The sequence below is a fragment of the Pristiophorus japonicus genome, chromosome 21 (assembly GCF_044704955.1).
Source record: "Pristiophorus japonicus isolate sPriJap1 chromosome 21, sPriJap1.hap1, whole genome shotgun sequence".
NCBI classification, from domain to species: Eukaryota; Metazoa; Chordata; class Chondrichthyes; family Pristiophoridae; genus Pristiophorus; species Pristiophorus japonicus.
The window spans coordinates 33,376,963-33,404,905 of record NC_091997.1 but is presented as its reverse complement, the minus strand read 5'-3'; the positions used below and the strand labels follow the sequence as shown (position 1 = coordinate 33,404,905).

Genomic DNA, 27,943 nt, shown 5'->3' with positions numbered 1-27,943 from the left:
TATCTCACTCCCGCTTGAATATATCCAATGAACTGGCATCAACAACTCTCTGCGGTAGAGAATTCCACAGGTTAACAACTCTGAGAAGTTTCTCTTCATCTTGGTCCTAATTCGCTTACCCCTTATCCTTAGACTGTGACCCCTGGTTCTGGACTTCCCCAACATCGGGAACATTCTTCCTGCATCTAACCTGTCCAGTCCCATCAGAATTTTATATGTTTCTATACGATCTCCTCTCATTCTTCCAAACTCCAGTGAATACAGGCCCAGTCGATCCAGTCTCTCCTCATATGTCAGTCCTGCCATCCCAGGAATCGGTCTGGTGAACCTTCGCTGCACTCCCTCAATAGCAAGAATGTCCTTCCTCAGAATAGGAGACCAAAATGAACACAATATTCAGGTGAAGCCTCACCAAGGCCCTGACAACTGCAGTAAGACCTCCCTGCTCCTATACTCAAACCCCCTAGCTATGAAGGCCAACATGTTATTTGCCTTCTTCACCGCCTGATGTACCTGCATGCCAACTTTCAATGACTGATGTACCATGACACTCAGGTCTCGTTGCACCTCCCCATTCAGATAATATTTTGCTTTCATGTTTTTTCCACAAAAGTGGATAACCTCCCATTTATCCACATTATACTGCATCTGCCATGCATTTGTCCACTCACCTAACCTGTCCAAGTGACCCTGCAGCCTCTTAACATCCTCCTCATAGATCACACCACCAACCAGCTTAATGTCATCTGCAAACTTGGAGATATTACACTCAATTCCTTCATCTAAATCATTGATGTACATTGTAAATAGTTGGGGTCCCAGCACTGAACCCTGCGACACCTCACTCGTCACTGCCTGTCATTCTGAAAAGGACCCGTTTATCCCGACTCTCTGCTTCCTGTCTGCCAACCAGTTCTCTATCCACGCCAATACATTTCCCCCAATATCATGTGCTTTGATTTTGAACACCAATCTCTTGTGTGGGACCTTGTCAAAAGCCTTTTGAAAGTCCAAATACACCACATCCACTGGTTCTCCCTTGTCCACTCTACGAGTTACATCTTCAAAAAATTCCAGAAGATTTGTCAAGCATGATTTCCCTTTCATAAATGCATGCTGACTTGGACCGATCCTGTCACTGCTTTCCAAATGCACTGCTATTTCATCTTTAATAATTGATTCCAACATTTTCCCCACTACTGATGTCAGGCTAACCGGTCTATAATTCCCGGTTTTCTTTCTCCCTCCTTTTTTAAAAAGTGGTGTTAAATTAGCTAGCCTCCAGTCCATAGGAACTGATTCAGCGTCGATAGACTGTTGGAAAATGATCACCAATGCATCCACTATTTCTAGGCCACTTCCTTAAGTACTCTGGGATGCAGACTATCAGGCTCGAGGGATTTATCAGCCTTCAATCCCATCAATTTTCCTCACACAATTTCCTGACTAATAAGGATTTCCTTCAGTTCCTCCTTCTCGCTAGACCCTCAGTCCCCTAGTATTTCCGGAAGGTTACTTGTGTCTTCCTTCGTGAAGACAGAACCAAAGTATTTGTTCAATTGGTCTGCCATTTCTTTGTTCCCCATTATAAATTCACCTGATTCTGACTGCAAGGGACCTACGTTTGTCTTCATTAATATTTTTCTCTTCACATATCTATAGAAGCTTTTGCAGTCAGTTTTTATGTTCCAGCAAGTTTCCTCTCATATCTCTATTTTCCCCCTCCTAATTAAACCCTTTGTCGTCCTCTGCTGAATTCTAAATTTCTCCCAGTCCTCAGGTTTGCTGCTTTTTCTGGCCATTTTATATGCCTCCTCCTTGGATTTAACACTATCCTTAATTTCCCTTGTTAGCCACGGTTGAGCCACCTTCCCCGTTTTATTTTTACTCCAGACAGGGATGTACAATTGTTGAAGTTTATCCATGTGACCTTTAAATGTTTGCCATTGCCTATCCACTGTCAAACCTTTAAGTATCACTCGCCAGTCTATTCTAGCCAATTCACATCTCATACCATCGAAGTTACCTTTCCTCAAGTTCAGGACCCTAGTCTCTGAATTAACTGTGTCACTCTCCATCTTAATAAAGAATTCTACCATATTATGGTCACTCTTCCCCAAGGGGCCTCACACAAGATTGCTAATTAGTCCTTTCTCATTACACATCACATGATTGGCTAATCACTCCCAGTGCAACAGCTCCACAAACCCACAAATATGCTCACAGGTGCGTACATTACATGGGGTTCAGATGACATAAAACAACAAAAGTAAAGATGCTACCAAAGTGCCAGAATGTCTTTGTTATAAAGTTCTTCAGTTTTATTGCTTTTGATGTGGTTCTGGACCAACTGATTCCACACAATTTACATGTGTTTAAAAACAGCGAGAACACAATCTCTAATTGATTCTTTGCAAATTCTACGCAGAAGCTTGTTTCAGGACAGCAATTTAAATCATGAATCTATAACCTTTAGAAAACACGGTTCACTAGATTGATTCCTGGGATGAAAGAGCTGTCCTATGGAGGAGAGATTGTGTAGATTGGGCCTGTACTCTCTGGAGTTTAGAAGAATGAGAGGTGATCTCATTGAAACATACAAGATTCCGAGGGAGATTGACAGGGTAGATGCTGAGAGGTTGTTTCCCTGGGCTGGAGTGTCTGGAACTCAGGGTCACAGTCTCAGGATAAGGGGCCACCCATTTAAGCCGGCTCTCTGCAAAAGCACCTCAGCCAATCCCACTCACCCGCCCTTTCCCCGTAGCCCTGAAAATGGTTTTCCTTCAGGTACTTATCCAACTCCCTTTTGAAAGCCACGATTGAGTCTGCCTTCACCACCCTCTCAGGCAGCGTATTCCAGATCCCAACCACCCGCTGTGGTTAAATGCAGAAAATCCAATCGCTCTTCTGTGCTGCAAACTCCAGGAGTACCCTCTGCAGCAACACTTTTCCACATCTCCCACCGAGTGAGGCGACTAGCTGTGCTAGACGGGATGCCGTTTTAGTCATGGGCCAATGTCTGTTGCATGGACTTGGAGTGATACAAACTCCCATGTCATGTAGAACCGGCCAACAGAAAGAAAGAGGGGAACAAAAACTCCAAAGTGCCACCACATAGTATCGAGAGTTTCTTTGAGAGGAGGGGAATCTTTAAGAAGTTTTTTTTTAAAATCTCTTTGTTCTTGGGACGTGTCAAGGCAGCATTTATTGCACATCTAGTTGCCCCAAGCACATCACCAGTCAACCACTGGAGTCACGTGCAATTTTTTTGGGGGGACTGCACAGCCCCTTTAATAGGCTGCGCAGCCGACTCAAAATTCCGTGCATGCGCAGGGTTTTCCTAAAAGCCAGTGAGCCGGCCTATGTGGGAGGTCCAGAGCGTTGCGCGGCCATGCAGCCGAGAGCTTGGGTTAGACGTGGGTCAGACTGGGGATGGGCATCAGTTTCTCCTCAAGGCCAGTCAGCGACCAGTTGGGTCTTGATGGCAATGGAGCTGCATTCATGATCATTTCACAAATTAACAGATTTATTGAACTCAATTTCACAACTTCCCGTGGTGGGTCTTAAACTTACGAACCTTGGGTCTGTTAGTTGAGTGAGAGAGCCAATCGGTTACCATCGCTGTATATTTTTTTAAACCATAATAATCAGCATTATACAACTTTGCAAAGTTTACAAAAGTACATGTTGAAAGAAAGACTAATTCAACACATAGCAGGCTCGAGCGCTTGCATAGCTCAAGCCACTTGTACTTGGTCCAAAAATCACAGCAAGCTTTTGAGGGGGAGGAAAAATCAGCAATTATTGCTCAATCCCTTTGAGTTTCCAAGCAAAGAGAGCGCTGACCCGAAATTAGTGTTATATTTCAAAACCTCAACTAATGATGCGTATCAAATATCAGCTCAGTACTTTGCGAAGAATCAGTTTTTAAAAAAAATTAGCGGAGATAAATTTCATACTCAGAGCGCTGCTGCCAAGCCATGTGATAATAATTTAAGTAACAGATGAAAGTAGTTTGCAGTGTGTGAGAAAAGCAGGGGAAATATTGGAGCTTTGCAGTTTTTCCTTTCGAAATCTACCAGATGAAATTTGCTTTGCACAGCTGGCTGTAGTGTTTCTACGCCAGCGCACGTTTTTAAAACAAGTCAAGGTTGGGCCTTGATATTAACCACAAAAGTAAAATACTGCGGATGCTGGAACCTGAAATAAAAACAGAAAATGCTGGAATCCCAGCGGGTCAGGCAGCGTCTGTGGAGCAAGAGAGAGAAAGAGAGAGAAAGAGAGAGAAAGAGAGAGAAAGAGAGAGAAAGAGAGAGAAAGAGAGAGAAAGAGAGAGAAAGAGAGAGAAAGAGAGAGAAAGAGAGAGAAAGAGAGAGAAAGAGAGAGAAAGAGAGAGAAAGAGAGAGAGAGAAAGAGAGAGAGAGAAAGAGAGAAAGAGAGAAAGAGAGAAAGAGAGAAAGAGAGAAAGACAGAGAGGCAGAGAGGCAGAGAGGCAGAGAGGCAGAGAGGCAGAGAGGCAGAGAGGCAGAGAGGCAGAGAGGCAGAGAGGCAGAGCGACAGAGCGACAGAGCGACAGAGAGACAGAGAGACAGAGAGACAGAGTTAGCGTTTCGGGTCTGTGACCCTTCGTCATCAACCCAAAATGTTAACTCTTGTTTTTCTCTCCACAGATGCTGCCTGACCCGCTGGGATTTCCAGCATTTTCTGTTTTTAACCTCGATATTAACTCCCACCACCACAAGTGCGAGGGAGGGGGTTAAGAGGTGCGGAACCTGACTGCGAACACACTGACATTTTACGCCAGTGGTTATCGGGGTTTCCGACTGTTGGGACGGAATTAACACTTGCCATTCAAGAACGGGGATCACGGCAAAGTGGTGCGAAGTAATACATTTATTGATCCAACAAGTGATTGAAGCACACCCACGTGCCGACCCTTGGTGAACTATCACAGCTCCTGCTCCCCTGTCTCTGGCATGTCCATGTGGGTGCGGCAGAGATAGTTGCAGGCTGCTCTGAGCCTCACTTGGACAGAGGTGCACATGGCCAATGAACTCTGGGTGTTGGAGCCCGTGAGGGGCCCCGCCATGGACAGCTTCACCTGCACCGTGCCCCCCCCCCCCCCCCCCCCCCGAGGGGCAGATGGGGCGAGCGGGACGAGAGGCAGCAGCTCGGTACCGGCTGAGGGGAGGGCAACAGGCGAAACGTGCAAAGATTGACCTGTTGGTATTTGCGTGGCAGGTACTTGGCCTGTCCACTTGGGTGGAGTCTTGGGGCTGCATTCGTGCTTGGAGGACGAGGCGAGGCGGGGGGGGGGGGGGGGCAGGACAGACGCTCCAGAGGAGCGATGCCGATGCTACGCGAGGAGGCTGTGCATTCAGGGATCGGTTCTAACTCAGCTTTTACGTAGGAGTATTGCCGGAGACACGCCTTCGCTTCCCCCGAGGAGGCGGTCACCGAGCTTGGTCACCTGTTGCCCCTCGAGCCGCTCAACGGGACATGGACAGCACTGAGCAGGAGTGCAGAAACTCTCCGCAAGACTTTGTCCGCAGCGGACCATACGTCCAACGTGACAGCGGTTTGTGCTGCAAGTATTGCGGCTGCAAGATTTGCTGACCATCTGACCGACCGGGGCAATGGTCAGCCACCAGGACAGTCTCCATGTTGGTCGCAGCCACACTGCCCCACGGATCGACGTGACCCATTCTCTCCCATCTTCTGCGCTAAGCCTTGGGACAAGGTGGAGCTGGACTCCTGCATGCTCTGCAACCTTGCCCCAACACTCTCCGACAGGCTGCCCAGCGCTCCGTACATTTCCCACTAGATGCCCATCAGCTGCCTTCTGTAACCTGCCCCCAACCCACCCCAGCAGAGTCTGCAGCAGAGTCGAGAGCAGCAATCTCACCTTGACAATGCGGCACAGAATCGTGAAAACTTTTCAACCAGGTCCATGGTCCCCGGCTTCTCGCGTTGACAGCCACGACCACCTCCTCCCACAGCCACCGAGCCAAGTGCTTGGAGGGCTGCCTATTCCCAGTGAGGAGCAATGGCGAGAGAGGGAATTGGGAGTGGGGGGAAAAGCAACTCCATGTTGCTTGCTCGCGCCCCTGCACTGAGCAATCGCAAACCCAGCTCCCAGGGTGCAAACCAGCTCCAATACAGCGTTGCACATAATGGTGAGCGCCACAGGTTACTGGTTGTGGGAAATGAAGAAATCGAGCACAGTGGTACATCGGGATGTTGTCGAGCTTAGGGTCGACGCACTACTGCAGTAGCATGGGAGGCAGCGTTACTTTGCACCTACGCAGGTTATATCTGACCCAAGAGCACTTGATGCTGATGCAAACGGTACAGCACCAACCCTCCCTCGCCTGCGGCACACACCCACACAAAAGCAAGCAGAGTATTATCCAACATCTCATACCACTGTAAAAGCAAGGAATGGCCTCACCTACCTCGGTACTGAAATTCTTGTTGATATCTGTGAAAAGACAAAGGGGAATTACTACAAAGTCAACGGTAAATAATGCACCACAAAAATTGAACATTACTTCCATTTGGTCTTGTGCAGAAACTAGGTTCCCCTCAGTGCAGGAGATTTATTCCCCATTACAAATGTGGGTGATGCATTCAGGGACTTCTGCCCCATCCCCTATTCTCCCCAGAAGGAGGAAGCCAAATTGACCTTCCCAACACCCACAAACACACAACCACCATCGAACGAAAGTGTTCCTCTCAACAGCATCAATTCAAACGCATCCATTGTAATGTATTTGCTTCATGGATTCTTTGCTGAAGAATTCATAGCGACACTTTGCTATTAAGAACTAGTTGGCTTATTAGCAAAGGTTTAACAATCACACTACATATTACCAGTTCATCCACCAGGCTCACAACCACCTGCCTCATTGTTGATGACCTAGACCCAATGGATTGGGGTTTTGAGTCTTGTGACCATCACGTGACTGGCTAAGCCACTCACAATGCAACAACTCCACAAACCCATGAGCATGCGCACAGGTGCGTACATTACACACCTGACTGCCAGACACAGGGTATAACTAACCAGAGCCATTCTTAAATTGATGCGAGGGGTTACTAGGTACGAAGGGAGTGGAGTGCTTTACCTCAAACAATGTCATACTCAACATAAATACAGATACTACAGTTTCTAATTTTACCCCTCTATGGCCATATAGCCCCTGGGTCCAAGAGAAAGGGGCAACACCTTACCCAGAGCTATGGTTGCCTTGCTCTGCAATAATACAGCGATTTCCATCCAGCATTATGGATGTCTAAAACAATAACAGAAAATGATGGAAATACTCAGCAGGTCAGGCAGCAACTGTCTAGAGAGAATCCTAGACAGTCCCTCGAAATGAGGATGATTTGCTTCCACGCCAGAAAAGGATGAGTTCACAGGTGTTTCAATGAAGGACTCAATATTCCAGGTCCCGAACTACATCCTCAAGGGTGGAAGATGTCTGTGCGTGGATTTTTTTAACGTGGGGTGGCCGTTGCACACCAGCCACCACATGGGCTTGACAGAGCTAGGTCTTGGTCCAGTGACAAGGGTTACCCAAGATGACTGGAGACCAGCTCTGCTGCACGGATCGAGTGCGCACACATATCACAGTGTGGGCCGGCCCGTGCTGCCCCTGGGCCCCGAACTCATGCCTCTCCTGGGCCCCGATCACGTCCCTCAGCGAGACTGCAGTTGCTGCAGAGAAGTGAGACACCCCCACCCTATAACTATTTTGTTCCAAACTTTAATACAAGTGCCCCCTGATTAAAGTGGGCACTAAAACAGACAGACTTAAACAAATTGAACTTTTAGTTTACTGTCTAGAGAGAAACAGAGATATTGTTTCAGGTCGATGATCCTTCGACGGAACTGGAAAAAGTTAGAAATATAACAGGTCTGTAAGCAAGTGCAGGAGGGCGCGGAGGGGAGGAAAGAACAAAAGGGAAGGTCTGTGAGAGGGTGGGAGGCAGAAGAGATTAAATGACAAAAGGGACGATGGTACGAGGTGAAAGGAGATGGTAATGGGACAAGTTAAGAAACAAAAGCTGAGTCTAGATAGGGTGTAAATGGAAAATCAACAACAGCTGCCATGGGAAAGAGAAAAAAAACATTGAGACAGGGATGACTGTTATGGCTTGAATAAAGAGTCAGACTAGATACTGCAAGCTCAAAGTAAGGTGTGACCGCAGTCCTTTATTACAGGTCTCAGAGTGCCTCTCCAGCCTGTGAGGCCTCCTTATATGCAGGTGCTCCCAAGGGATTGTGGGATCCCTTGGGACTCTAGGGGATAAGCCCTCTGGTGGTTAGACATGGTATCTACAGGTTTACATAACAGTTACAGTCTGAAATTGTTGGTCATCGACCTGAAACGTTAACTCTGTTTCTCTCTCTATAGATGCTGTCTGACCTGTTGAGTGTTTCCAGCATTTTCTGTTTTTATTTCAGATTCCAGCATCCACAGTATTTAGCTTTTGTAATTGGTGAAGCATTCAGGAAAAAAATGTGGAGAGACTCCCACTGAACTGAACACCGGGAGATGTGGGTTTGGTAGGTTATGTCTGTATAGCTCCTCAGTACAATGGTTAGGTTGCTGGAATAATAATCCAAACAAACAGTGAGCGTTCAAAACAGAAAGCCAAAAGATTGGGTCCCTCCAAAAGTTTGAGAATTGGCTTCAGCACACCTGGAAATAAAAAGTTGATCTCGGCAAGTGAAGATTGTCACAAGAACCCAACTGGTTCACCAATGCCCTTCAGGGAAGGAAATCTGCTGCCCTTACCCGGTCTGGCCTATAGGTGATTCCAGACCCACAGCAATGCGGCTGACTCTTAACTGCCCTCTGAATTGGCCCAGCGAGACACGCGAGGGCAATAAATACTGGCCTTGCCAGCGATGCCCACATCCCACAATTTAAAAAAAAACATCACAAGGAGGGCAGTGGCCAGCTTCTCCGGGCACCTGGGGATGGGTAATAAACGTCAGCTTAGCCGGTGACAAGGACATCCCGAGAATGGCCAAGAGTTCCATTCCCCAGCAACAACATCCCTCATCGCAAGTGTAATGTACACACCGGTGAGTATGCTCACGGGTTTGTAGAGCTGTTGCTTTGTGAGTGAACTTAGCCAGTCACATGATGTTCACAAGACTCGATAACGATAGGGGAGTCGAGGGTGATGGGGAGCGGGCGGGGAAGTGGAGTTGAGACCAGGATCAGATCAGCCATGATCTTATTGAATGGCGGAGCAGGCTCAAGGGGCCAAATTGTCTACTTCTGCTATCTCTTATGTTCTTATTTTCTTAATAAAATCCCAGCCAGTTGGGTCTGGGTCATCCACGATGAGGTATGCAGTTGTGAGACTGGTGGATGAACTGGTAATGTGTAGTGTGATTGTTAAACCTTTGCTAATAAACCAATGAATTATTAATAGCAATGTGTTGCTATGAATTCTTAAGCAAAGGACCCATGAAGTAAATACATTACAAGGGATGAGTTTGAGTTGATGCTAGTAAGGGGAGCACACGTTAGATTGTGTGTTCATGGATGTTGGAAAGGTAAATTTGGCTTCCTCCTTCTGGGGAGAATAGGGGAAGGGGCAAAAGTCCCAAAATTCACCAGCGAAGATCCCATGAAGCAAATACATTACAAGCACAAATATTCACGTGAAAAGCACGCACCTAGTTGTGCAGCGAGTGAATGTTGTTGCGAATGGCCTTTCAGTCTGTTCTTCAGTTTGGCACAAAAAAACTTCACAATTTTCCCTCCCCCTTGAATCCACTTGTGCGCCCCCTCCCCCTAGGTCAGTAGGTTTAGCTCACATAGCCTCTTTCATAGCGTTTTTTGGTTTGCAGCCTAATGCCATCCCTGGGGACCTTTCTCTGAACCCTTTCCAACGACTCAAAATTAAAATAATTATCTCTTTATGAAATGCAAAATAAATTGCAAGCAGCATCAGTCATGAAAACATTCCACAATGTCGGTGCGATTTAAAATAAAACACTGCAACACTTGTGCTATAAACCATCTTCATAAATGTTCAAAAGTGCCAGTTCACAATTTGGAGCCTATTCTTTCCTGTGCAGCCAAGAGCCATGAACCTCTCTGCACTATTATTGTTGGAGGGGAGAGCCATTCAGCCAGTTAAATATGCAAATATGGCAGTTTTGTTTCCATTTTTATAAATCTGCCGCTGCTTGCACTCGAAGCTGAATAACTTGGCTGTGAACGTTATGGTCCATAAATCACCACGCCAGCCTTGCATCCTGTCTGTATCTACATCACCCATTGACTCAGGTTAGTAAGTATCAAATAACTCTTATACATTTCAGCATCAATGCTCGGCTTCTTTGTATTTTGGCCCTCGATAAATTCAATGCACTTTCGCACTGCACTGCTGGCACAGGCCACATTCATCTGTCAAACATCTCTCAGCCAGAGAGCAAGCTCCTCGCCCCAATCAGGGCTCGATACCAGTATGGCAGAACTCCCGAGCCAAACTACATCAAACTAAATTCTGAATTAAAGAATGGCCAGCAGACATTTGAACGTGACACTGATGTATTGGGGAAAGCTGTGAAATAACTGTGGACTGTTAGCTGCGAGATCAGCATTCAAGCCAACTTTGTGTTGTTGTCGACAAAACACGAACTAGATTAAGTATGCTTTATGCTAATCTTGCAGATGTGGTATTGCAGAAGCAGCGATGCTAGATCTAAGAACATAAGAACACTCGAAATAGGAGCAGGAGTAGGCCAAATGGCCCCTCGAGTCTGCTCCGCAATTCAATAAGATCACGGCTGATCTGATCTTGGCCTCAACTCCACTTCCCTGCCCGCTCCCCATAATCCTTGACTCTCCTGTTGTTCAAAATCAGTCCATCTCCACCGTAAATATATTCAATGAGCCAGCCTCCACAGCTCTCTGGGGCAGAGATTTACAACCCTCAGAAGAAATTCCTCCTCATCTCAGTTTTAAATGGGTGACCCCTTATTCTGAAACTATGCCCCCTAGTTCTAGATTCCCTCACGAGGGGAAACATCCTCTCTGCATCTACCCTGTCAAGCCCCCTCAGAATCTTATACATTTCAATAAGATCACCTCTCATTCTTCTAAACTCCAATGAGTTTCTTCATAAGACCAACACCTTCATCCCAGGAATCAACTGCATGTACCTTCTCTGAACTGCCTCCAATGCAAGTATATCCCTCCTTAAATACACAGAGACCAAAACTGTACACAGTACTCCAGGTGTGGCCTCACCAATACCCTGTACAGTTGTAGCAGGACGTTTCTACTTTTATATTCCATCCCCCTTGCAATAAAGACCTTCCTAATTACTTGCTGTACCTGCATACTAACTTTGTGTGTTTCATGTATAAGGGCCCCCAGATCCCTCTGTACCACAGCATTTTATAGCCTCTCTCCATTTAAAAAATAATTTGCATTTTAAAAAAAAGTCTTCCTACCATCTCCGTTACATCAGACAGCCTCCAGAGTCAAACAGGGAGCCAGGCGGACCCAGGAAGAATGCATCAGCTGTTAGCCTTGACTGAACAGCTTTGGCCCAGTGGCAGCACTCACTCCTCAGTCAAAAGGTCGTAGGTTCAAGCATATAATTCAGGGCAATGCCGAGACAACCTCCACCATTGGCGGCCACGCCTTCAGCCATCCAAGCCCCAAGCTCTGGAATTTCCTTCCTGAACGATTCTGCCTCGTCTCCTTCAAACCCTCGTTTTATCAAGCATTTAGTGTTCTCTTCTAACGTTTCCTTCTTGGGCTTGGCATTGATTATTCTCCGATTACGCTCCTGTGAAGCACCTTTGTGCGTTTCTCCACACGCTATGTTGTTGGATGTAGGCACCGCTAGCAAGGCAGAATTTACTGCTGATCCCCAGGTTGCCTGGAGGCCGTTCCGAGTCAACCACATACAGTGGGGCTGCAATCTCTGATGTAATTGAATAAAGGTGAGAAATCCCTTTCATAACATAAGAATTAGGAGCAGGAGTAGGCTGTACAGCCCCTCCAGCCTGCTCCGCCATTCAATAAGACCATGGGTGATCATCGACCTCAACTCCACTTTCCCGCCCAATCTCCATATCCCTCAATTCCCCTAGAGTCCAAAAATCTATCGATCTCAACCTTGAATATACTCAGAAACCCAGCATCCACAGTCCTCTGAGGTAGAGAATACCAAAGATTCACCACCCTCTGAGTGAAGAAATTCCTCCTCTTCTCAGTCTTAAGTGGCCGACCCCTTATCCTGAGGCTGTGCTCCCTGGTTCCGGACACTCCAGCCAGGGGGAAACAACCTCTCAGCATCTATCCTGTCAATCCCCTTCAGAATCTTGTATGTTTCAATGAGATCACCTCTCACTCTTCTAAACTCGAGAGGATAGGCCCACTCTACACAATCTCTTCTCATTGTGTTTATGAAGTCGCACGCTACATTCGTAACAGGATAGATGAGTTGACGGCACAAATAGATATAAATGGGTATGATTTGATAGCCATTACAGAGACGTGGTTGCAATGTGACCAAGACTGGAAATTGAATATTCAGGGGTAATTGACAATTCAGAAGGATAGACAGAAGGGGATAGCTCTGTTAATAAAGGATGAGATCAGTGCAGTAGTGAGAAATGATATTGGCTCAGAAGATCAAGATGTAGAATCAGTTTGGGTGAAGATAAGAAATAATAAAGGGAAAAAGTCACAGGTGGGCATAGTCTATAGGCCCCTAATAATAGCTACACTGTTGGATAAAGTATAAATCAAGAAATAATGGAAGCTTGCAAGAAAGGTACAGCAATAATCATGGGCGATTTTAATTTTCATATTCATTGGGCAAATCAAATTGTCCAAGGTAGCTTTGAGGACAAGTTCATAGTATATCCAGGATGGTTTCCTTGAGTACATTGCAGAACCAACGAGGGAGCAGGCTATCCTGGATCTGGTACTGTGTAATGAGACAGGATTAATAATTGATCTCATAGTAAAGGATCCTCTAGGAAAGTGATCATAGCATGGTTGAATTTCAAATTTAGTTGGAGGGTGAGAAAGTTGGATCTTAAGCCAGTGTCCTAATCTTAAATAAAGGTGATTACAAAGGTATGAGGGCAGAGTTGGCTAAAGTGAACTGGGAAAATAGATTAAAGTGTAAGACGGTTGATAAGCAACGGCAGACATTTAAGGAGATATTTTATAACTTTCAACAAAAATACATTCCAGTGAGAAGGAAAGACTTTCAGAGAAGGGAACACCATCTGTGGCTAACTAAGGTAGTAAAGGATGGTATCAAACTGAAAACAATGACATACAAAGTGGCCCAGATTAGCGGGAGGAGAGGATTGGGACATTTTCAAAACCAGCAAATGACGACTAAAAAAATAACAGAGGAAAGATAGATTATGAAAGTAAACTAGCAAGAGATATAAAAACAGAAGGCAAGAGCTTCTACAGGTATATAAAAGGGAAGAGAGAGTGGCTAAAGTAAACGTCGGTCTCCTAGAGGATGAGACTGGGGAATTAATAATGGGGGACAGGGAAATGGCAGAGACTTTGAACAAATATTTTGTATCGGTCTTCGCGGTAGAAGACGCTTAAAAACATCCGATAATGGATAATCAAGGGGTTATAGAGAGGGAGGAACTTAAAACAATCACTATCACTAAAGAAAAAGTACTCGGTAAAATAATGGGACTAAAAGGTGGACAAGTCTCCTGGACCTGATGGCTTACATCTCAGCTTCTTAAAAGAAGTGGCTGCAGAGATAGTGGATGCATTGGTTGTAATCTACCAAAATTCCCTGGATTCCAGAGAGGTCCCAGCGGATTGGAAAACCGCAAATCTAACACCACTATTTAAAAAAGGAGGCAGACAGAAAGCAGGAAACTATAGACCAGTTAGCCTAACATCTGTCGTTGGGAAAATGCTGGAGTTCATTATTAAAGGAAGTAGTAGCAAGGCATTTGGAAAAGCATGATTCAATCAAGCAGAGTCAGCATGGTTTTATGAAAGGGAAATCATGTGTGTCAAATTTGCTGGAGTTCTTTGAGGATGTAACGAGCAGGGTGGATAAAGGGGAACCAGTGAATGTGGTGTATTTGGATTTCCAGAAGTCATTCGATAAGGTACCACATAAAAGGTTACTGCACAAGATAAAAGATCACGGGGTCGGGGGTAAGATATTAATTTGGATAGCGGACAGGCTAACTAACAGAAAACAGAGTGTCAGGATAAATGGGTCATTTTCCGGTTGGCAAACGGTAACTAGTGGGGTGCCGCAGGGATCGGTGCTGGGGCCTCAATTATTTACAATATATAACAATGATTTGAATGAAGGGACCGAGTGTAATGTAGCCAAGTTTGCTGATGATGCAAAGATGAGTGGGAGAGCAAATTGTGAGGAGGACACAAAGAATCTGCAAAGGGATAATAGACAGGCTAAGTGAGTGAGCAAACATTTGGCAGATGGAGTATAATGTGGGAAAGTGTGAGGCTATCCACATTGTCAGGAAAAATAAAAAAGCAAATTATAATTTAAATAGAGATTACAAAGTCCTGCAGTACAAAGTTAATATGCAGGGTACAGCAAGTAATCAGGAAGGCAAACGGAATGTTGGCCTTTATTGCATGGGGGATAGAGTATAAAAGCAGAGAAGTCCTGCTACAACTGTTCAGGGTATTGGTGAGGCCACACCTGGAGTTCTGCGTACAGTTCTAGTCTGCTTATTTAAGGAAGGATATACTTGCATTGGAGGCTGTTCAGAGAAGGTTCACTAGGTTGATTTCTGAGATGAGAGGGTTTACTTATGAAGATAGGTTGAGCCTATACTCATTGGAGTTTCGAAGAATGAGAGGTGATCTTATTGAAACATAAAAGTTTCTGAGGGGCTTGACAGGGTAGACGCAGAGAGAACGTTTCCACTCGTGAGGGAATCTAGAACTAGGGGGCATAGTTTAAGAATAAGAGGTCGCCCATTTAGAACTGAGATGAGGAGGAATTTCCTCTGAAGGTTGTAAATCTGTGGAATTCTCTGCCCCAGAAAGCTGTGGAGGCTGGGTCATTGAATATATTTAAGGCGGAGATAGACAGATTTTTGAGCGATAAGGGAGTCAAGGGTTATGGGGTGTGGGCGGGGAAGTGGATCTGAGCCCAAGATCAAATCAGCTATATTATAGAATGGCTGACTGCTGCTCCTATTTTGTATGCATGTAGTTAAGTTTATGACAAACTGGCAGCTTTCAGGGTCGTTTTTCCTAGTACTAGCCTAAAATTTAGAAACATTTCAATTTCAGAACATGCCATGGTTGGATTTGAACTGGTGACCACAAGCTGATCATAATGAACAGGCAGAAATATGTCCACTCAGCACGACTGGAAATTGAAGCTGGGATCTTCCGAGCCTATGATACAGTCCAATACTAGAGAGTGACTAAAAGAACATCTTGGATTTATATAGCGCCTTTCATGAACACCAGGCTTCGCAAAGCACGTTACAGCCAATGAAGTACTTTTTGGAGTGTAGTCACTGTTGTAATGTAAAAAACATAGGGCCCAGTGGAGTTGCTCCTAGTTTTTTGGAGCAACTAGTTTAGTTTGGAGTATGTTAGAAATTGCAATTCTCGGATATTAGTTTGCTCCAGTTCTACTGAGTTAGTTTAGGTTGGCTTTAGGTAAGGTATTTATTTTTCAAAAGGGGGTGTGTCCAGCCACTCAGGCCTGTTTTGCAAGTTTTGGCAATGAAAACTTACTACAAACTAACTTAGGCTGGAGTAAGTGCCCACTTTTGTAAGTTCAGAACAACCTTACCTAGAGTTAAGCTCAGTGCTGGCACAGCCGGAGGGGAGGGGGGTAGGAATTAAACACAAAAAGGACTGAAACATTAAACACATCACTTAAAATGTCCAAAAACCTCTTTCAATGATATCTTGCCTTATATCTGCTGAATGAGGATAGTTGCTTCTCTTTTTATAAATAAACAAGTGTAGCCTCCTGGCTGAGGCAGGCACAAAAACACCTAATTATGGCTAATTTGATCCTTTGGAAATCATCATATCCCATTAGTCCAACCTATTACTTGAATGACTCAACTCATTTGTAAAACTAACTGTTTGGCATTGTGCCTCCGTCAGGGACTGACTGTTAGAGTAACGTGTTGTAAGCCACCCTAACCCATCATTGTCTCCCACACCCCCAGCAGCACTCTTTTCCCCCCCGCCCACCCCCACACACTTCGCTCTGTGTCCCTACTCACTCCTGCATTCCCAACAGCACTCTTCCCCTCCCCGCCCCACCCCCCAACCCAACCCCTCGCAGCCAGCAGTAGGACCGATCGGTGTGTCTCAGATACGGTAGGGCAATTAGTCGCTGGCTTCCTCGGTCCACGGACACCCATCTCACTGCAGCAGGAGAGAACTCCGAGCCACGACACACCACACCAGCATGCCCCTCGGACATGGCTAGGTGCAGGAGGCACGCATGACTGAAGGGATGAGGGATGTTTATCTTTTGCAGGTGTTCCTTAAAGATTGTGTTTGGTATGATTATGGACCATGAATCAGTTGTAATGTTAAGTAATGAACTTTATTGATATGCTTACAATGTACTTTACTTTAGTGCAATAATAATAAAACCATTCTTGTCATGATTCTGTCTCAATGTACAATACATTTCACTGAAATCTTTACAATGTACTTTACTGCAATAAAATCATTGTTGTATCAAATTTGATTTGACTCCTTCCGATCACTTAACAACCCCAAACATTTATATAGTTCTAAAGTTAGAAAATGTAGTAAACAATTTCAATCTGTAAACAAAATAACTTTTAACGCAGTAAATTTAAAACAACTTACTAAGATCACTTAAAAACTCTATGATCACTTATATACTTGTACAGTTACAAAACTTAGTACACTATTTCAATTTGTAAACATTTCCAACAGTGGCATCAAATCTACTACATCAACACCAACAGCAAAGAAAGGCTGCACCCAACACTCATCCACATCTCGGTGCATGTGCACTGCCTCATGGGGAGGGGGGTGTAGGGGGAAGAGGAGGGGGGTGTAGGGGGAAGAGGAGGGGGGGGGGAGGGGTGTGTAGGCAAAGAGAAGGTGTGGTGGGGAGGGGTGTGGCGGGGGTCCCTGCTTGGATCTCTACAGAGGCTGATACTGGGATTGCAGTGGGAGGGGCATTTGATTGGCAGGGAGGTGTGCGCTTATTGCAGCAGCTAACTTTTCGATGGCCTCTGCCAGCATTTGCACTGGCCGTGCCATTCCCGCACTCAGTTCACGTGGCATAACTGCTATTTGCCCACACAGCGCTGTCAACTCATCACCAACCCCTCTGATGGTGCCCTCCAGTGAACGGGTAAGGTCCACGCCCTCCACACCCAATGCAATAACGTCAAGCCCATTTGTTGAACGCTGCATCTCAGGAGAGCCTACCCGGGTTCTCCTTACTCTCCGTCCGGCTCTGCCTCGTGGAACCACTCCAGTGCGAGGCGCAGGGTGCGATGGTGGGGCCCTGGGTGTTCCACACTGCATTCCACCACCGCTACCACCACCACTGGGACCCACTTCTTCTGACACTGGGGCCCTGGGTGTTCCACACTGCATTCTACCTTCACCACCGTGACCCTCTACCTCAGAGAATGGGGCCCTGGGTGCTACAAGCTGCATTCCACCACCACGGTGACCCTCAACCTCGAAGGATGTGAAACCATGGAGCGTCTTACCAGAACTTGCATCACTAAGTGCGGACGGGTACGCGAGGAGGCGATGACATGCCGCATCAGAAGTTAAAACACCATGGAAGGATGGGGGGGCGTGGATGAAGGAGTGGAATGTTGGAGGAGAATTCATGGTACTATGGGCTGATCCATATTACGATCGACATTCTTCCTTGAACACACATCCATTCGCCCCTCCTCCCCCCACCACCTTGGTCTTGATCGCATGCATCCGACTCTTCCTCTGAATCTTCTGGATTGACATCGTGTTCTGCAAAATATAACCGAACAGTCAAATGGTTAGCAGCACAGGAGTGGGAAGGATGGGTGACATGGATAGTCTCGCACATAGCAGGCTAGGCAGCAGGGTGATTTGAAGGGTCACGATGCATTTTCAGGACTTATCCTCTCCCAAGTGTGTGGGCCCAGCTTGTGCATCACGGATTGCCTTTCTCCAGGCACGACACATCATGGCAGCGACCCTCTGTTCCAAGGGCGTCAGTGGGTGCAGATTTGGCGGGCCTCCTCCTGTTAGTGTTCTTTCCCTTTTGTTGTGAGCCAATTTCTTCTGCAATTATGAAAATATAACTTTTGAGGGGGTACCTTTCTGCCGGGTGAGACATATTTAGAATTGCAATTCCATTGAGAAAATGAAGATATTACTTACATTAACGACTTGACCAAGGTCCTGCCATTTCTTTTTACACTGGGCTCCAGATCTCCTGGTATTCACCACTGCGCAGTATTTGTCTGCAACTAGGTCCCAGCGTTTCTTGATTTCTTTGGGTGCCACCTTTGTGTGGCCTCTGTTGCTGGTGTCGAGCTCCTGCCATCTACCCTCACTGACATTAACTAGTGTCTCGACTTCGTCATGCAAGAAGTTCTTCGTTCTCGCTGCACGTTCTTGCATTGCTGTACAGGTACTGGATTTCCACTCAGTGATTTTTAAAAACAGTGCTTTTTTTGCATGCACGTGTGCAGCACCCCTTTGCACTCCAAGAATCACGTAAGACTTTTCACTCCTTCCCTTCCTGCACCCATAAAATCACACAGCTCGCTGTAACAGAGTGCCATGTTTTCCCTTTAAATGTCCTTGCTTGCACCTCTGCAGCACCTTTTCAGCACTCCTCTGCACAAGAATCAATAAAATAATGTTCAATCCTTTTCCTACCTGCAACCAAAAATCCCAGCCAGCTTTAAATACGTGCCACGTTCGCGCTTTAAATGGCCGATTGCCACGGTCGAGGTCCCATTGAGCATGCGCGCACGTTGCAACGCGCACGTGCAACGGAGCCGGCTGTATTTAGACACGCAGGGGCTTAGCCCCGCCCACCTGCAGAGTACGATAGGCTTCCTCCGCCCCCAGGAAGACAACGCTCGCCACGCCACGGTCCGGGAGGACCAGAGAATTGCTGCAATTTATTCCGGCGCACCTTCGAGCCCAGGCAGGTCACGCAAGTCTCGGAGGTGCGCCGTATTCAAGATGCCGAAACTTGGGGCCCATAGAAACATAGAAAATAGGTGCAGGAGGAGGCCATTCACCCCTTCGAGCTTGTACCACCATTAAGATCATGGCTGATCATTCCCTCAGTACCCCTTTCCTGCTTTCTCTCCATACCCCTTGATCCCCTTGGCTGTAAGGGCCACATCTAACTCCCTCTTGAATATATCCAATGAACTGGCATCAACAACTCTCTGCGGCAGGGAATTCCACAGGTTAACAACTCTCTGAATGAAGAAGTTTCTCCTCATCTCAGTCCTAAATGGCCTACCCCTGATCCGAAGACTATATCCCCTGGTTCTGGACTTCCCCAACATCGGGAACATTCTTTACGCATCTAACCTGTCCCGTCCCATCAGATCCCCGCTCATCCTTCTAAACTCCAATGTATAAAGGCCCAGTAGATCCAGTCTCTACTCATATGTCAGTCCAGCCATCCCAGGAATCAGTCTGATGAACCTTCGCTGCTCTCCCTCAATAGCAAGAACGTCCTTCCTCAGATTAGGAGACCAAAACTGAACACAATATTCCAGGTGAGGCCTCACCAAGACCCTGTACAACTGCAGTAAGACCTCCCTGCTCCTATACTCAAATCCCCTAGCTATGAAGGCCAACATATCATTTGCCTTCTTCACCGCCTGCTGTACCTGCATGCCAACTTTCAAAGACTGATGAACCATGACACCCAGGTCTCGTTGCACCTCCCCATTTCCTAATCTGCTGCCATTCAGATAATATTCTGTCTTGCGTTTTTATCCCCAAAGTGGATGACCTCACATTTATCCACATTATACTGCATCTGCCATGCGTTTGTCCACTCATCTAACCTGTCCCAGTCACCCTGCAGCCTCCTAGCTGCCCTCACAGCTCACACCGCCACCCAGTTTAGTGTCATCTGCAAACTTGGAGATATTACACTCAATTCCTTCATCCAAATCATTGATGTATATTGTAAAGAGCTGGGATCCCAGCATTGAGCCCTGCGGCACTCCACTAGTCACTGCCTGCCATTCTGAAAAGGACCCGTTTATCCCGACTCTCTGCTTCCTGTCTGCCAACCAGTTCTCTATCCACGTCAGTATAATACCCCCAATACCATGTGCTTTGATTTTGCACACCAATCTCTTGTGTGGGACCTTGTCAAAAGCCTTTTGAAAGTCCAAATACACCACATCCACTGGTTCTCCCTTGTCCACTCTACTAGTTACATCTCAAAAAATTTCAGAAGATTTGTCAAGCATGATTTTCCCTTCATAAATCCATGCTGACTTGGACCGATCCTGTCACTGCTTTCCAAATGCGCTGCGATTTCATCTTCAATAATTGATTTCAACATTTTACCCACTACTGATGTCAGGCTAACCGGTCTAGAATTATCCACTTTCTCTCTCCCATTTTTAAAAAGTGGTGTTACATCAGCTACCCTCCAGTCCATAGGAACTGATCCAGAGTCGATAGACTGTTGGAAAATGATCACCTATGCATCCACTATTTCTAGGGCCACTTCCTTAAGTACTCTGGGATGCAGGCTATCAGGTCCCGTGGATTTATCAGTCTTCAATCCCATCAATTTCCCCAACACAATTTCCCGCCTAATAAGGATATCCTTCAGTTCCTCCTTCTCACTAGGCCCTCGGTCCCCTAGTACTTCCGGAAAGTTATTTGTGTCTTCCTTCGTGAAGACAGAACCAAATTGGTCTGCCATTTCTTTGTTCCCCATTATAAATTCACCTGAATCCGACTGCAAGGGACATACGTTTGTCTTCACTAATCTTTTTCTCTTCACTAATCTTTTTCTCTTCATATATCTATAGAAACTCGGCAGCCAATTTGCTCACAGCAAGCTCCCACAAACAGCAATGTGATAATGACCAGATAATCTGTTTTTAGTGATGTTGATTGTGGGAGTACCTTCACCACACGGACTGCAGCGGTTCGAGAAGGGCAATTAGGGATGGGCAATAAATGCTGGCCTTGCCAGCGACGCCCAAATCCCATGAACGAATAAAAGAAAAGATAAATAAATAAATATTGGCCAGGACACCGGGGATAACTCCCCTGCTCTTCTTCGAAATAGTGCTGTGGGATCTTTTACTTTCACCCGAGAGAGCAGGCGGGGCCTCGGCTTAATGCCTCATCCGAAAGACGAGACTCTCCTCGTCTAATAACAAGTTAACCCCCTAAGAGTACTCAAAACAGTGGCAATGGATCAGATCCAATGGAGCAACAAATTTGGGCACTTGTAACCAGCAGGATTTGGGAGGGAATAAACCTGTCAGAAATCGGATACCAATTGGCTTCTGGGCCCTGGGTTAGTGCCAGCGTGCAATCAAAACAGCAAGTCGGTGGGAGTGATTACTGGTGGCTGTAACACAACCGCTGGCGTTCGGTGACATTATAAATGAGTCTGAAACTCAAGCAGTTTATAGCAGTCATCAGAATTTGAAGATTAAATTACTGGCTTGAAATGACTCCAGGGTGGATGGTATTTTTTTTAATGTATACAGTTGACTTTATAGTGCACTCTTAATTCGGCTCGTGCCTGTTGAGCACAGATGCCAACTGCGTCATTCGCGCAATTATATTCACGCTAAAGGATCAGCAAGCCATTACCGGCAGGAGTCGCGTGCAATTGTTTACAGGGAAACTCCACAGCCAGAATATTCGAGACACTCTTCACCCAGAGAATGGAACTCGCTGCAACAGGGAGGGGTTGAGGCGAATAGTATCGATGCATTTAAGGGGAAGCTGGATAAACACACGAGGGAGAGGTGTCCAGAAGGTCATGCTGATAGGGTGAGTGAAACAAGGTGGGAGGAGGCTCGTGTGGAGCAGAAACACTGGCACGGCCCAGTCGGGCCGAATGGCCTGTTTCATAGAAATTTACAGCATGGAAGGAGGCCATTTCAGCCCATCAGACGGTGCAGCCTATACCAACTGCAGTGTTTTCTCTTTGAATGTTTTTTGCAATGTATTGGGAAGGTTTTTGTGGGGAGGGGGTGGGGTCTGCTTTTTTTCTCTCCCCAGGCGTGTCTGAGAGCTCCTGGTCAGCTCTGTAGCTCGGGAGTTTCTCACGCTAACGCCCGAGAGAGGTGTACAACATCCCCCTTAGGAGCTGCACCCCCTGATTCGGGGCCGGGCTGCCCAATTTTGATGACTGAGGCCCAAACCGTTCCCAGGGGCAAGCTTTACCGCCCCGAAATCATCAGCCCCAAGTCAATGAACAACAAAATTGTAAGCAGTTTAATTGCATGATATGCAGAGAGAAAATTGTCTCCTCCCTTCCCCCCTCTTTTTTCCCCAGTGTTAAATGATGGGGAGTAGGAAGTGCATTAAACACACCTTGCCGAGGGCTAGAACACTGTCCTGGCGATGAAAACAAGGTGAGCTGGAACACTGGACTAACTCAGCAAAAACAATGCACCCAGCAGCAAGGACGGGCACTGATCTGTACACCAGATAAGGGAACTTGTGGTCGCTGTGAACGGAAGGAAGTCATTCAAAGTTTAGCAGCAGTTTGCAGCATTTAGATGAAGAAAAGTCAATGGTTCGGTTTAGTGATGCGTCTGAAAATTAACTGCTGCTGCCACGTCAAATTTTTGGAAAAAAATGCCTCGGAAATATTTCAACACAACTTGCGTTCATCTTTAACGTGGAAAATGGTCCCAAAGCCCTTCACAAGAGCGTAATCAGACAAAGATCAGACACCAAGCCAAAGGAGGAAGGAGATATTAGGACAGGCGACCAAACGCTTGCTCAAAGAGGGAGGTTTTAAGGAACGTCATATAGAGAGAGGGGAGAGGTGGTGGTGAAGCTTGGGGTGGGAATTAGAGAGCTTAGGGCCGAGACGTTTGAAGGCACAAATGCTAATGATGCAGCTCTAACCCGCTCATCTTTGCGCTCTTCCAAGGCCTCGATTTCCAACACTCCGCCATTGGTGGCCATGCCTGATACATGTGGGGAAGGATGAAAATATCCACTTTGGGCAGAAAAGCAGAATTTTCTTTTGCTGAGTGTTAGCAACCTCCAGAACTGAATAGTGCTGTGCAACTGTGTCTGTGCTCAGGGTAACCAGATCTGGTCACGATGTGGTCTGACCAGATCACTGTGCAATCTGAGGAGAACTTCGTCCAACTTACAATCGTAGAATCGCAGTTCTCTGCAAGGGCACCTCAGCTAGTTATAGCCCTGCAATAGCAAATGTTGGTACTGAGGGGGATTTGGGGAGCACAGAAAGTTAACATGCCGGTACAGAAAGCAATGAGGAAGGCAAATGGTATGTTAGTTTTATTGCAATGAGGTTGGAGTATAGGAGTGAGGAAGTCTTGCTGCAATTATACAGGCCTTTGGTGAGACCACACCTGGAGTACTGTGCACAGTCTTGCTCTTTCTATCCAAGGAAGGATATATTTGCCTTGGAAGGAGTGCAACAAAGGTTCACTAAACTGTTTATTGGGATAGGAGGACTGCCCTATGAAGACAGCCCATGTAGAATAGGCCTATATTCTCTGGAGTTTAGAACAAGATATGATCTTATTGAAAAGTATAAAATTGAGGGCTTGACTATATAAATGCAGAGAGGCTGTTTCCCCTGGCTGGAGAGTCTGGAACTAGGGGTTCAGCCATTTTAGGACTGAGATGAGGAGAAATGTGGTCACTCAGAGGGTTGTGAATCTTTGGAATTCTCTATCCCAGAGGGCTGTGGAGGCTGGGTCATTGAATAGATTCAAGGTGGAGATAGAGAGATTTTTGGGCACGAATGGAATCAAGGGATATTGGGATAAGGCGGGAAAATGGAGTTGAGGTCTAAGATCAGCCATGATTTTATTGAATAGCGGAGCAGGGTCGAGGGGCTGTATGGCCTACTCCTGCTCCAATTTTCCTTCAGCTGTTTAGGCACCAAGCTCTGGAATTGCCTCTCTGAAACTACCTTCCTTTAAGATGCTCCTTAAAAAATGTACTTCTCTGAACAAGTCTGCCCTAATATCTCTTGAAGTGGCTCAGGGTCAAATGTTGTGTTTCTGTGCTTGTGAGGCGCCTTGGGAGGTTTTATGATGAAAAGAGCACAGCATCCATGCAAGTTGTTCCAGAGAGTGGCCACTGAGCAAAGAGTTCGCAATTGTTGGCCTGGATAGAATATTGCTGAGTGTTAGCAACCTCCAGAACTGAATGGTGCTGTGCAATTGCAACCGTGTCTGTGCGCAGGTAACCAGACCTGGACATGTGATCTGATCTGACCAGATCACTGCAATCGGAGGAGAACTTCGTCCAACTTGCAATCATAGAATGAATCCAGCACAGAAGGCGGCCTTTCGGCCCGTGCCTGCTCTCTGCAAGAGCACCTCAGCCAGTTCCATTCCCCCGTCCTTTCCCCATAGCCCAGCCAAATTTTTTCCTTCAGGTACTTATCCAACTCCCTTTTGAAAGCCACGATTGAGTCTGCCTCCACCACCCTCAGGCAGCGCATTCCAGATCCTAACCACTCGCTGCGTAAAAATGTTTTTCCTCATGTCGCCTTTGGCAGAAGAACCAATCACCTTAAATCTGTGAACCTCTGGTTCTCGACCCTTCCACCAATGGGAACAGTTTCTCTATCTACTCTGTCCAGACCCCTCATGATTTTGAACACCTCGATCAAATCTCCTCTCAACCTTCTCTGCTCCAAGGAGAACAACCCCAGCTTCTCCAGTCTATCCACATAACTGAACTCCCTCATCCCTGGAACCACTCTCATAAATCTTTTCTGCACCCTCTTTAAGGCCTTCACATTCTTCCTAAAGTGTGGTGCCCAGAATTGGACACAATACTCCAGTTGGGGCCGAATCAGTGTTTTATAAAGGTTCAACATAACATGCTTGCTTTTGTACTCTATGCCTCTATTTAGGAGGCCAAGGATCCTGTAAGCTTTTTGAACCACTTTCCCAACCTGCCCTGCCACCTTCAACAATTTGTGCACAGACACCACAGGTCTCTCTCTCTCTGTTCCTGCACCTGGGAGGATAGATGCACCAACGTCAGTGTCCTCGATCAGGCCAACATCCCCAGCATCACAGCATCGACCACACTTGATCAGCTCCGCTGGACGGGCCACATCGTCCGCATGCCTGACACGAGACTCCCAAAGCAAGTGCTCTATGCGGAGCTTTGACACGGCAAGCGAGCCCAAGGTGGGCAGATGAAATGCTTCAAGGACATCCTCAAAGCCTCCCTGACCAAGTGCAACATCTCCACTGACTCTAGGGAATTCCTGGCCTACGACCGCCCAAAGTGGAGGAAGAGCATTCGGGAGGGCGCTGAGCACCTTGAGTCTCGTCGCCGAGAACATACAGAAAACAAGCGCAAGCAGCGGAAGGAATGTGCGGCAAACCAGACTCCCCACCCACGCTTTCCTTCAACCACTGTCTGTCCCACCCGTGACAGAGACTATAATTCCCTTATTGGACTGTACAGCCACCTGAGAACTCACTTTTAGTGTGGAAGCAAGTCTTCCTCGATCCCAAGGGACTGCCTATGATGAGTTTATATTGTCTTTCCTCCTCCTTCCTACCATAATGTATCACTTTGCACTTACAGCAAGTTAGCAATATAGTTCCAACATGGTTTGTTTTTTTGATTGCTGCTCAATATCTGAAACCCTAACTGTGGTAGAATCCCTAGATCGTTACCCATGGCTAACTTTACAGCACTCACTATTTTGTTGCCTATTTTTGTCTACCAACACGTAATACCCAACATTTATCCACAATAAACTTTATTTGACACTTTTTCCGCACTTACACATTTTTGCTCATTTTGTCGTTCAGCTGTCCGAGTTAACAGCAACCACCATCACCAACCCCCTCCCCACCCCCATCCTTCCCCAAGTCCATCATTTGACAGTGAATTTCACTCACTCAAACTTCTGTCAGGAGCAAAAAGTGTATTTATTTAAACACAAGCATCTGTCACTTCAACGTCATTGTGAAGTGCTTCAATATGCGCCTCAGGGCACAGGCAAGTTTAGACCGAGATGCAAGAGAGACAAGCGTTGAAAAGTTGGACAATGGTGAGATTTGATGAGTTGAGCTTCTTGATGTGATATACATGGTCGAGCACCTTGCTGCTCACTCTACGCTCTATGGGAGCGGGACCCGTGCCAAGTGGCTGTAAAGACCAAAATGAGCCCAAACCCAATGCTCCAGAAAAGAGTAGGCCACAGGGTGACCCACTAGAAGGGAAAGGAGGTGGGGTAGATCTGTTAATAAAGGAGGATATCAGGGCAGTTGAGAGATGATATTGGCTCTAATGAACAAAATGTTGAATCATTGTGGGTAGAGATTAGAGATAGTAAGGGGAAAAGTCACTGGTGGGCATAGTTTATAGGCCCCCAAATAATAACTTCACAGTGGGGCGGACAATAATCAAGGGAATAATGGAGGCACGTGAAAAAGGAACGGCAGTAATCATGGGGGATTTTAACCAACATATCGATTGGTCAAATCAAATCGCACGGGGTAGCCTGGAGGAGGAATTCATAGAATGCATATGGGATTGTTTCTTAGAACAGTATGTTACAGAACCTACAAGGGAGCAAGCTATCTTAGATCTGGTCCTGTGTAATGAGACAGGAATAATAAACGATCTCCAAGTAAAAGATCCTCTCGGAATGAGTGATCACAGCATGGTTGAATTTATAATACAGATTGAGGGTGAGGAAGTAGTGTCTCAAACGAGCGTACTATGCTTAAACAAAGGGGACTACAGTGGGATGAGGGCAGAGTTGGCTAAAGTAGACTGGAAACACAGACTAAACGGTGGCACAATTGAGGAACAGCGGAGAACTTTTAAGGAGCTCTTTCATAGTGCTCAACAAAAATATATTCCAATGAAAAAGAAGGGCCGTAAGAGAAGGGATAACCAGCCGTGGATAACCAAGGAAATAAAGGAGAATATCAAATTAAAAACCAAGGCATATAAGGTGGCCAAGGTTAGTGGGAAACTAGAAGATTGGGAAAATTTTAGACGACAGCAAAGAATGACTAAGAAAGCAATAAAGAAAGGAAAGATAGATTACGAAAGTAAACTTGCGCAAAACATATAGTAAAAGCTTTTACCGATATATAAAACGGAAAAGAGTGACTAAAGTAAATGTTGGTCCCCGAGAAGATGAGAAGGGGGATTTAATAATGGGAAATGTGGAAATGGCTGAGACCTTAAACAATTATTTTGCTTCGGTCTTCACAGTGGAAGACACAAAAACCATGCCAAAAATTGATGGTCATGGGAATGTGGGAAGGGAGGACCTTGAGACAATCACTATCACTAGGGGGTTAGTACTGGATAGGCTAATGGGACTGAAGGTAGACAAGTCCCCTGGTCCTGATGAAATGCATCCCAGGGTATTAAAAGAGATGGCGGAAGTTATAGCAGATGCATTCGTTGTAATCTACCAAAATTCTCTGGACTTTGGGGAGGTACCAGCGGATTGGAAAGCAGCTAATGTAACGCCTCTGTTTAAAAAAGGGGGCAGACAAAAGGCAGATAACTATAGGCCGGTTAGTTTAACATCTGTAGTGGGGAAAATGCATGAAGCTATCATTAAGAAATAGCAGGACATCTAGATAGGAATAGTGCAATCAAGCAGACGCAACATGGATTCATGAAGGGAAAAATCATGTTTAACTAATTTACTGGAATTCTTTGAG

At 46.1% G+C, this 27,943-nt stretch overlaps 1 protein-coding gene across 2 annotated transcripts in view; it reads right to left on the bottom strand.

Annotated features, from left to right (window-relative positions):
• Positions 1 to 27,943, bottom strand: part of skap1 (src kinase associated phosphoprotein 1) — a 641,866-nt gene that overhangs the window by 559,846 nt on the left and 54,077 nt on the right. For both annotated transcript variants that reach the window (XM_070864573.1, XM_070864574.1), the window contains exon 4: positions 6,456 to 6,481. In XM_070864573.1, coding sequence (XP_070720674.1) covers positions 6,456 to 6,481 — 26 coding nt within the window. The remainder of the gene's footprint in view (positions 1 to 6,455; positions 6,482 to 27,943) is intronic.